The 11,715-nt window shown below is 37.8% G+C and overlaps 1 protein-coding gene across 1 annotated transcript; it reads right to left on the bottom strand.

Moving 5' to 3' along the window:
- Positions 1 to 4,130: 4,130 nt before the first annotated feature.
- On the bottom strand, positions 4,131 to 11,708 carry mrpl30 (mitochondrial ribosomal protein L30). The gene is made up of 5 exons (XM_073043477.1): positions 11,570 to 11,708; positions 9,388 to 9,471; positions 7,131 to 7,277; positions 4,413 to 4,486; positions 4,131 to 4,313 (listed from the first exon to the last, which is right to left on the bottom strand). Exons 1-5 carry the CDS (start codon positions 11,603 to 11,605, stop codon positions 4,181 to 4,183), a joined length of 474 nt encoding a protein of 157 aa, XP_072899578.1. The 5' UTR covers positions 11,606 to 11,708; the 3' UTR covers positions 4,131 to 4,180.
- Positions 11,709 to 11,715: the final 7 nt, after the last annotated feature.

Below are 11,715 nucleotides of genomic sequence, written 5' to 3'. Positions count from 1 at the left end.
GTAGACATTGAAGGGAATCAGCAACCTGTACATAAGGGAATATACAGGGTTGCTGGGAGTATTGATGGTGCTTCTCAAGCTCTTTTGACTTTAGTAATTGGCCTTTTGGCCTTCATATCATCCTGTAGACTCCCAAATCCTTGGTACATTCTCAGATGCGTTCCTGCCACTTTGTGTAATTGTGGATTAGGGATTACTGCCTATCATCAAGAAGGTTTTGAGGTAGCGATGTTTGCATAATGTTCAGCAACATTTGCAACTCAAATAGTGAAACAGTCTGTTTTGAATGTAACAAGACCTCAACACCCAGGCCTGAGCTAATGCATTGCAAGTAACTTTTGCAACACACAAGTGCCAGGCATGACTATATCCAACAAGAGAAAATCCAGTTATCACCCCCTGACATTCAGTGGAATTACTATCACTGACTTGCCTGCTTAATTAGGTTACTATTAACTAGAAACTCAACTGGAGTAACTGCATACACTATGTGGCTACAAGAGCAGGTCAGAAGCTAAGAAGTCTGTGACAAGTAACTCACCACCTCATTCTCCAAAACATGTCCACCGTCAATGAGGCTCAAGTTAGGAGTGTGATGAAATAATCTCTCCTGGCCCGAAGAGGCTCAAGATCACACTGAACATTGTAGCCTACTTCAGAGGCACCCCATCCACACTCGTTTGCTAACTCCACCAGCAACATGTAGTAGTAGCAGTGTGTATCTTCTACAGGTTGTACTGTAGAAATTCAGCAAGACTCCTTAGATAACATCAAAATCCACAACCTCTACCTGCTAGAAGGACGAGGGCAACAAGTACATGGGAGCAGCACCACCTCCAAGTTGCCTTCCAAGTCACACCATCCTTCATCACTGCCAGGTGAAAATCCTGAAACACTCTCTAAAAGCACACCTTAGGAACTGCAACAGTTCAAGAAAGTGTACCATCACCTTCAAGGGCAACTAGGAATGGGCAATTAAATGCTGGCTCAGCTTGTGAAGCCCCCGTCCTCTGAATATTTTTTTAAAAGTGATTTCTGAGTATGCTTGAATCGTATGCTGCATGCTGGAGTTCTTGGTTCAGTCATGCAAAAAATGCAGTCAATCAAAGTTGGTCATGCCTGAGCATTGCTGTGGTGTTTGCCTGAGAAAGGATGCAGCTGTAGCTTTGAAGAATTTTATGAAGGCAATATTGGTGTTACCTTAATGCCTTTGAGATACCTTCTACAAGTTATGGATCACTGGTGCACTATAGATTGCAAGATTGATGCTGGTTTTGGTGCATCACTGATGCCTGTCATGCATATGAGTTGACTCCTGAGATACGTAGCATATTCCACATTCAAGTTTCTCTCCATGGATCATGCTCGTCAGGGGCAGTACAGTGTCCTGCAGCAGAGGCAGATAGTGAACATTTGGTCAGGCACCAAATCCATTATGATCATTAATCACGAACTTTGAACCCCTCTCCAACCACAAGGCTTCAGTTTTGTTGTGCTTAAACACAAGATGAGCTTCTGACAACTGATACACACGATCAGCGATCTCCAATTCTGTCTTACGCTCACTTCAAGTACTGCTTAAAGATGCTACTTACTGTTAAACATAGATGTAGCTGGTTTTCTGCACTAGTAAACTAGACCATTTAAAATTCTACCTCTTTGACCTATCCGCAAATCTTATTCACAGACATGTTGGGTTAAGCAACATACAATACTAATCTTTCAAATCTCTAATCCTTTAATGCAACAGGTAAACACACTCAAAATTTGGTTTCATCCATTTGTTTCATCATTTCTGCCCCTATAAAGGCCTTGAGTTATCAAATTCCCTTCCGAAGTCTCTACCTAACTACTATGGGAGACTGCATGATCTTGAAACACTAGTCGTAGTTTAATACAGTAAGCTAAATCATTTTGGTACTAAGCAATTATATTGGCCATGTTAGTAGCATGTATCCTTCTCCAAGGAAGATTAGTGAACAATTTAAGTTTATTTTAGCAATACAGTCAGATTTGAATGTTCCTTATTTCCAAAAATTTTCTGAACTCAACCCCCAAACAAGTCAAAATCTGCATTGAGTGTGTACCCTATTTCATGTTATACTGTATGTTGTTTTTGCTGCAGTTTTACATAATAAGCACTTCTGCTTGTATTTGAGAGACAGCTTCAGGACAGGCATTTGTATCTCTGGGCATGTGAGAAAGACAACTATCCATCCATTTTCAACGCAGTGTTGAAGTGCTAGCATTGACTGACGACATAGTGAAATGCAATACCAATGTAACTATTAATATTAGACTAAATTTTGCTGGAAGTGTTTAATATGCATATTAATTTATCCAGCATTTGTAATCTCCACAAGTATATAGACTAATTATTTTATTCCATTTTAAAGCTTATTAAATTAGTACCTCAATGTAAGATTCATTATATTTTTGAATTGATGTTATTTGATCACAAATTTAGAGCTGCTAATTAAAAACGTACTTGCACTTGTAAGTGATTTACAACCAAAGCTGATTTATATGCTGGAAATATCATTCATGATCTCCACTCCAGAAAGGGAACACCCTTGCCAGAATTTAAACGTTAAATTGCTTTGCAAAGTACCATTTTTTTCTGTCCTGATTTAACTCAATTTCCATCTGTTACTTTCTCAATATTTAAAGTGTGATTGTTCAATTCCATCATTTGCCATGTTGTCCTAGCCAGAATGTTAATTGTCTGCACTTTAAACTTCCTGATTTTTTTAAAAAAATCAGTTGATTTGTGAAGGTCTAACTAAATGGAACAAAGTGAACTGTTTCAGAAAAATTAAGGCTGCAATAATCATTTGAAGCAATGTTTTAATAGCTCAAGAAGTGGGCTGCTTTCCAAATGAAATTTTGGTTATTGTAAGGCAAACTAGTGCAGAGTTCAAAATTAATAATATAACATTTTGGGAGCAACTCCTGTGGAGAGTACATGTTTCAAGACAATTAACTTTATTGGAGTGGGTAGATATACAGATGGACAAGTTTAAATATAAAAGCAGGCAAGAAACACTAACCTGTAATCAAGAGAATGGAATACAGTCAGCCCTCCTTATCCGCGGGGGATTGGTTCCGGGACCCCTCGCGGATGCCAAAAAACGCAGATGCTCAAGTCCCTTATTTAACATGTCTCAGTGCAGTGGACTTTAGGACCCAGCGGAGATCAGGACCCACCGCCCGCGACTGCTGCTGAATCTGTAGTGTTTCTGTTCCGTTGACGGAGAACGATCACAAATGAAAATAAAGTGGAAATAATAAAGTGATCGGAAAGAGGTGAACCGCCACCGGTCATTGGAAAAGCATTAGGCTACAGTCAAACAACGAACAAAACAATTTTAAAGGATAAAGTGAGAATAATGGAGCATGTGAAAGGCCCTGCCCCAATGAAAGCCACTATTACTAAGCAACACAGTGGTTTAATTATTGAAATACATACATTTCTTAAGTTTTATATGCATAGAAAGGTAAAATATATACTATATACTAAGACAAACATTTGACTGATGCTAAATAATACCGGATGTATCTGTTCCAACTTGCATACAAATCCGACTTAAAGACTGCCTGTACTTTAAATCATCTCTAGCTTACTTATAATACCTAATACAATGTAAATGCTATGTAAATAGTTATACTGTATTATTTGAGTAATGACAAGAAAAAACATCTGTACATGCTCAAACAACGAGAGCTGGAGAGAGAATTTACAGGTTTTCCTGATCCGCGGTTAGTTGAATCTGCGCATGCGGAACCCGCGGATAAGGAGGGCCGACTGTATGTTCAAGCAACAGAAGAGATAGGTAAAAAGCAGAATAATAAATGTGTCTTGAAGATACAGGGACTAATTATGGTAGGGAAAATTTGTCAAAGCAGAGTAACTAGAAAGGTGAAAGGCATGTAAATAGAGGGTCGAAAGTAAATCCTGTTTTTTTGTTGTACTGAGATTAGGGTAGGACAATAAATGTTTTGTCTATTTCTGACATTGTCCAAAACCACTCTTATACATGATTTAATCCTGTCTCCCCAGATAGCTGTTAAGCAGATGTATGATGTGAGATTTAGATTGTATTTCTATGAAATATTGTAGCAAACTTCAATTATTAGAAATAATCTAAAATTTATTTCATGTACAAGGATAAGTAGCAATTTAAGATTCATGACTTTTTTCTTTTAATGGCTGAAGATGTCGTCTTATTATTAATTCTCCAGTGCTCTTCAGGTAAGTGTCAGCTAGTTCCTGCTCCGTCGGTAGTCCTTGTGGTAACCTCAGAGGTTGCACTCTGGAAGTATACAAAGCATTGTCACGAAATCTTAGTCAAAATTGAAATTTATACCAAAAGAAAAAAAAGGTGCATTTAATATAAAAGGTGCTCACATACCTTATAAGATGTTTGATGACTTTCAATTTGCTATTAACTGATGGAATATTCTTATGGATCTGCGGCTGATTTGACTGGTGAGAGAATATTTTAAAGTTACTTAAGGTAACTAAGTTAACTGAAGTGTATCTAAGAAACTGTCTTTCAAAATCTGAACAAACTTATCTACCTATGAACTCTCAATGGCATTCATTATCTTAATAGTTACGCTCAATATCACTGCAAAATCTTAATGCAAACCTTACTGCAACAAATGCAGCCATTCTTTCAACAACTTGCAATAGCTTTTAAAATATTATTTTTCTGTTTCTAAGCGGGGTAGACCTAACTAAGGTGTTGTAACTGTAAAGCATTGTACCATTTGGGATTAGCAAGTACTCAATCATGAGTAATATTTGTTAATCATCCTTAAAGAATATTCAATATCTGTGCTAAGTTATGTGGAAGGCAACAAGCTACAGAAACAATTAGGCCAATCAAAATTTCATACATCATTTGTATGAAAAGTGATCTTTAAATAAGTCATTATTAATCAGCCATGCTTCTCTACCTAACCCTTAATTCCCTTAACAATTAACCTATCAAGGTCCATTTTAAATACACCTCATTACTTGGCCTCCACAACCTTCTGTGGCAATGAATTCCACATTACCACCTTCTTAAATCTGTCCTTGAGAAATGTTTTCCCCCTGTAGTAAATAGTCAGCAATCAAATTTAGGAAATCTACATCTTTCTGTTTGGTTCCTGCCATTTTCTCTTGAGTTACAAGTTCTAATTATTGCCAGGAATGTAAACTTGCCCTTTGGTGTGACATCCCAAACGACAGTTTATTTTGATGAATATAGGATTAGTTGATGAATTATAACCACAAACAAGGAGCACAGCATTAAAAGTCATGCCAAAAATGATCAAAAGGATAGATTTGATTAATACTTCAGAGCCAGGAATGCCAGTAATAATGCTGAATATGAAGAACATGCACAGAAAAACCCAGCAAATAGAATTGACTATATACATCCAAGTATACCACTTATGCCCTGACAGCTCATGACTGTCAAAAACTATTTACAAGGAAAGTCTCTAAAATGAGTGTAGAGGGACAGTTAGGGGCCTTTTTTCTTTAATTATCATGACATGATAAAATTTCAGCCTCCTAACACAGCAATCCCATCAGTTCCTTTCTCCTTTTCATTTACCTATCCTGGTAAAACTTGTGCTTTTGCATGCTTATTAACATGGTTCTTTTGAAAACTAACCTATACCGGGGTTAATCTGCAGTAGCCAGTTAACTTTGGCACATAGAAATGAAACAGCACCCAGAAGAAACACAGCCAGTGACAGAGAGAGCATCCAAACTCCCACAGACATCACCCAAGATCAGGATCAAACCCAAGTCTGTAGAGCTGTGGGGTCACTGAACAAAGATTATTTGGGACAAAACTCCAGACTGGATTTGAAATGTAACTGTCCCTCTCAGCTCAATAATTAGCCTCTACTTCATCCAGCATTTCCCCTATTGAAGCATCTGTTAACAGCTCAATTTGGCCCATTTTTTAAAAATATGCAAATAGGTGACTAAATTCTTTAGCCAGTGAGTAGCAAATTTGTTGCCACGGGCAGCAAATGGATGCCAAGTCTTAATACATATATTTAAAGCAGAGGCTAATAGGTTGATTTGTCAGGGCACGAAATGATATGGGGTGAAAGCTGAGTGGAAAAATAGATAAGCCATTATGAAATGATGGAGCAGACTCGATGGGCCAAATGGCCTAATTCTGCTCTTATGGTCTAAAATTATGTTTCACTTCAATGTAAATAAAACAGTTCACGGGTGCACCCGTTATAGTTGACTACCATAAATTTGAAGAAGTGACTATCTACATAAATTGGTAATTACAAGAGCTATTTGAAATGAAATTCAGTGGAGCAATGAAGGGGCTTCTTCCGCTGAAATGAAGAGGAGCTAAACAAAATGCAAATAGTCTGAATAACAGCACATACAATTTAATGCACAAGTTTACACTACTGTGTACATGGAAAAATAGCCAAAATGTATGCTATGAAAAATGAAGGAAAGGCTCAGGAATGAGCGAAGAACCTAAAATTTAAAACTATTCAAGCAATACAGGGCAATAGCAAAGCCAACAGAATGCTGTTAAACTTAAAGTTAAGTCTAGTTAGACTATCTCCAAGTTTATTTTTTACTCCACCTAATTGCTGCAATTGAGATTCAGCTAATGAAGATTATGCAGGGAGGAATAATAGGGCGAATCATCAGTGTCAGGCACTTGAGTTTGAGAATGACTGGATATATTTAGACTTCAGCTGACAATTCTTTTATATTTACTACTGTGGATTTCTGTAAAAGTATACACAATTATAAGATTAAGAACTGAATGAAGCTTTAAAGTTGACATCACCAGAGTGAAATCACATGTACTGAAAATTGTACAGCCATCAGCAGATTAGTGGTCTGAGGATGAGGATGTTAAGTAGAAAGGACCCACAACAGGGCCAAAAGGTCAAGTAGGTCATTGAGGAAAAAGGTTGGATACAGCAGCTAAATAGCAAAGATGCAATAGAACCAATGGTCCGGACTACCAAAGGACAAAGATCAAAAAAGGATTCATTGGTTTAAAACTGAAAACGAAACTTATGTATTAAATCACAGACCAAAGTGTTATAAGCACAAAAGACATATGTAAAGGATAATTTACCTTATCCAATCCAAGATCATGAACGATTTTCTTTTCCCAATATGGACGCCGTTTTGTACATTTTATTCTGGTAATGATGTGCAGTTGATGTGGTTGGTTTGGATCACCATTATACTTTTCATGAGCTGCTGGTTCTACTTCAAACAACTATAACCAATGATGACAAATACAAGTGTGGATAGATAAATAAGTTATAAGACTCTTAACCAAACCCAAATTGCAAACTTGGGATGATGAATGTGTATTCTCAAATTGTGATCCCATTCCCTTGATCTTTTCCCATAAACTTACAGAATTTCCCTCAAGTATTTATTCAATTCCCTTTTGAAATTCTTTACTGAATCTAGTTCTACTCTTTTAAGCTACCCCCATATATGTAACAAAAAAAATCCACATTGATCAACTAGTTTTTAACTTCGTATTTGGCTTAAATTTTTCTTAGCAAGATTCACCCTGACCCCACCCCCCACCTTTTCGGCTGGTGGCGCAGTGAGATCAGCGCCGGGCTCGAGAATGGAGGTTCCCGAGTTCGATCTAGTGACTGACCGCTCCCGAGCGCGCTCTCCATCTGTGCTGGGTTGATGTCGAACTCGTCAAAAAAACACTGCCACTTCCAGTTTAAATTCCCACGCGGAGTATCATGGAGGATCAAATACCCAAACCCAGCACAGCCCCCACATGTCCCATTTAACCTGGCTCAGTGCGGTGGACCTTAGGACCCAGTGAAATCAGTGTGGCGGTCCTTAGGACCCAGCAGAGCTTGGGACCCGCTGCCCACAGCATTTCTGTTCCATTGACGGGAAGCGATCATGATTGAAAATAAAGTGGAAATAATAAAGCGATCAGAAAGAGGTGAAACATCATCGGTCACTGGAAAAGCGTTAGGCTACAGTTGGTCAACGATCAGAACAATTTTAAAGGATAAAGTGAGAATGATGGAGCATGTGAAAGGCCCTGCCCCAATGAAAGCTACGATTATTACTAAGCAATGCAGTGGTTTAATTATTGGAATACGTACGTTTCTTAAGTGTTTTATATGCATAGAAAGGTAAAATATATATATTATGTACCAAGACAAACGTTTCACTAAATAATACTGGATGTACATATTCCAATTTACGTACAAATCCGACTTAAAGACGGACTCAGGAACGGAACTCGTTCATAACCTGTGGACTACCTGTACTAACAAAGTGTATGTAAACTTATGACCTACTGGGAAAGTGATGAAAGAAATAAAAGCTGAAATAAATCATTCTCTCTACTATTATTCTGACATTTCACATTCTTAAAATAGTGATCCTAACTGACCCATAACAGGGAATGTTTTCTAGAATTAAATGTCAGGAATTGTGAAAAACAGTTTAAATGTATTTGGCTAAGGTGTATGTAAACTTCTGACTTCAACTGTAAATGTACGTACATCTGACTAGCAGCCACTGGAAAACATAGTACTTACTTTGAGTTTAATACCATTTCCAGTATTCTTTGTGGTTATGAAACTGATAAAAGCTTGTTGCCATAGTTGCTTATCAAATGCACCTCCTCAAACATTGAGAGCATAGTTTTCCAACTGCTAATTCATGTATACTGTGTTTCATACAAAGTAAATGTTTTCATATTTGCATATCTGCACACAGATGCAATGTTAATCATTGATTTATTTAATGTCTCATGATTAATTATGGTTTAATACTCCTCCTGAGAGATTTATACAGGTGGTATACAGTGGACAGCAGCAAGTACACATTTTATAACACTGGTGGGGTGGGGGAAGCCTCCAGATTTGCATGCAAGGTTATGGAATTCAGCAATTATTGCCCCTGAAAAATTAGGAGAAAGTTGAACAAGTTTACTGGAGGAAACTACCCATCTCTGACCTTACTCCCCTCACCCCAATCCTTCATTGTTTTGCTTACCAAAAGTATTGATTTAAAGATTCAAGCACTTATCCAACGTCTTTCCTGACCTCAAAGTCCTAAAATGAATTTTATGCACTTACAGCTTTCCGGTTTCTTCCTTACCTATGCATCTATACAAGATCGGCTTATAAACCAATCGACATAAGACAATTGATGTGAAAGAAAATTAAGACATGGCTCTGATATAAAACAGGTCTGTCAAGTAACAAAATAATTGACCACATTTGTGCAGCTCTGCTAGATGTTTATACCATCTAAAGAAGATTGCAGTTTAACAGGTAGTTAATAAATCTCATTTATAAGCAGGATATAAAAAGTGGAAACCATGCTCTCACCTTTGCTGGAATACGAGATTTTGTAAACTTCAATCGTTTGAATCCAGGCCATGGTGACAGAACGGCTTTTACTTCCACTAAGTTCTGGAAAAACAAAGTAAGTTTTGAAGTAATTAATTTACTTCATGCAACAAATTAAAATGTGACGTTAGCTTCCTGGGGTCCATGGAACATTCCAAATAAATGGAAGTCACAAAAGTGGTTGACAAAACTGCCTTAATTTTAAATAGGTGGGTAATATCACCACAGTTAAATTTTTTAAGATTTAACTGTTTGAAATAATATTATTCGGTCCCCATCCAGCTCAGTAGCCATGATCTGATATCTGATCCAGTAAATCAAGAGAATGATTGTAGGAAACTTGGCAATGGATTACAGGGAGGCGATGTCTGAAACCTGAATGTGTTTCATGTCTGACATTTCTGTACAATGATAATTAGCAATTATTGATCCCCAAATACCACTCTCATAACTGATTCTTCAATGAGTTCAGGAAAGTTTTCTTGAGAAATATGTAGCTGGAAGTGAGACCGGGCAAGTGCTAAAGTGTCAGTAGGAAAGTGCTCATTCTGGGACCAATGAACATAATTGTTACTTTTAGAACAGTTACAGAAAAAAATACTACTTCCACGCAGTCTAGCTCTATGCACATCATCTCAGTATTATGTAAATTTATTTGCTAGATTGCCTCTATTCTGATTCATGGAGTTCTGCCTGACATTTCATCAAGAACCCTTGCTTGTGACATTTAAAACATTTTACAGCACAGTACTGATGAGCTTGAACTAAGTGGGTCCAATGTCAACAAAGCCATTTGTGAATGCAAGAAAACAATCTCGTTAATAGAAATAACCACTCAATTGTTCGACAATTGAAAAGTTATAACAGGGTTTTCAATCATTCCCATTTGTGCATATACAACCCAGACTCCATGTTGGAATTCTTATAATTTTACCTGCTGTTGGTCTTTGAACTACATTTACTAATCTCCCTCGGTTTTTCAGGTTTTTTTCGTAAATGTTGCTAACCTGCATAATCATTTGAGTATTTAATTATGCAGGTTTGGTAACTTAGCCATTGGTCCACAAATTAACCTTCTCAGATAACAATCAAAAATATATGCCAATGACAGGTTTTTCATATCACCATCTTCCCAATATTTAAGCAAGATTCCTACACTTAATCCTTCACAAATTTTGAAGTAGCTTTGCAATTTGTTTAATAATTCAATGAGTGTATGAGAAATGTGTGCTTCAATGTCTATTAACAAGATCATTTTCCTACGTTCACAAGTGGCTTCATAAGCAGCATCTTGCCCTTCTGTTAATAATGTAGTTTGCTGGCTTACTCCAAATTTTACGGCGCTATTTTCTTCACTACCTCATTCTCGGGACTTACGTTTTCTGTGGGTACTTAACATGCAACTAAGACCCATTAAAAAGTATAGAATCAAACACCTGATACCCAAGCAGTTCAAAAGCTGGTGGTAGGGACCCAATACCCAACAAAAGTGTGTAATATCAAATCACAGACAAGAGAAATTCTGCAGATGCTGGAAATCCGAGCAACACACACAAAATGCTGGAGGAACTCAGCAGGCCAGCTTGCACCTATGGAAAAAAGGACTCCTGCCGAAGGGTTCTGGCCCAAAACGTCGACTGCACTTTTTCCATAGATGCTGCCGAGTTCCTCCATCATTTTGTGTCTGTTGCGTGTAGATCAGCATGTTTTGAATATAAAGTTTCAATGTTTTGAATTCATGCCTCTGAAAATGGTGCTGACTTTGAAATTACCACGTTGTCAATAATAACAGACAATAACAGTTTTTCTGCAAGCAACAATGATTGTAACAATCAGCAAGGTGAAACCGGTGCATCGAGGGAGACCCATGTGGTCGCAAAGAGAAACGTACAAACCTCCTTACTGAGGCTAGATTTGAACATGGGCTGGTCCGAGGCCTTGGCTAGGTTACTAGCACAGGGTGTACAAGCACTAAGGCATTGAACATAATTACCTCCACTCAACATTTATGGAAGGAAAATATCATTTATTTTTGTAAATACATACTGTCCTCTTGAGAATACGTTTAAAAAACACAATGGCACATAAAATACTCGGGCGGGAGAACTGAGACTCCATTACAGTTTCGCACAGCAAAAGAAGGCCACAATGTGAAACTTACCGTGAGTCGGCTAACGTTCCTGAAGAGAACGGCCATCGTCGGAAACCCGAAGGCCGATTCGGTTGGAAACAGAGCCGGGAGTATGCTCAGCAAAGGCCAGGCGTAATGTCGTCAAACAGTCCAACCCTCCCCCTTGACCACCGAGG

The sequence above is a fragment of the Hemitrygon akajei genome, chromosome 4, assembly GCF_048418815.1.
Source record: "Hemitrygon akajei chromosome 4, sHemAka1.3, whole genome shotgun sequence".
NCBI lineage: Eukaryota > Metazoa > Chordata > Chondrichthyes > Myliobatiformes > Dasyatidae > Hemitrygon > Hemitrygon akajei.
The sequence above is the reverse complement of the archived record's forward strand: the minus strand, read 5'-3'. Positions and strand labels throughout refer to the sequence as shown.

Coding starts and splice junctions, on each gene's coding strand:
- mrpl30 (XM_073043477.1), bottom strand. CDS start 11,605: ATGGCCGTTCTCTTCAGGAACGTTAGCCGACTCACG. Junction 4,487..7,130: donor ATGATCTTGGATTGGATAAG/GTAAATTATCCT, acceptor TTCTCTCACCAG/TCAAATCAGCCGCAGATCCA. Junction 4,314..4,412: donor GTCATCAAACATCTTATAAG/GTATGTGAGCAC, acceptor GTATACTTCCAG/AGTGCAACCTCTGAGGTTAC.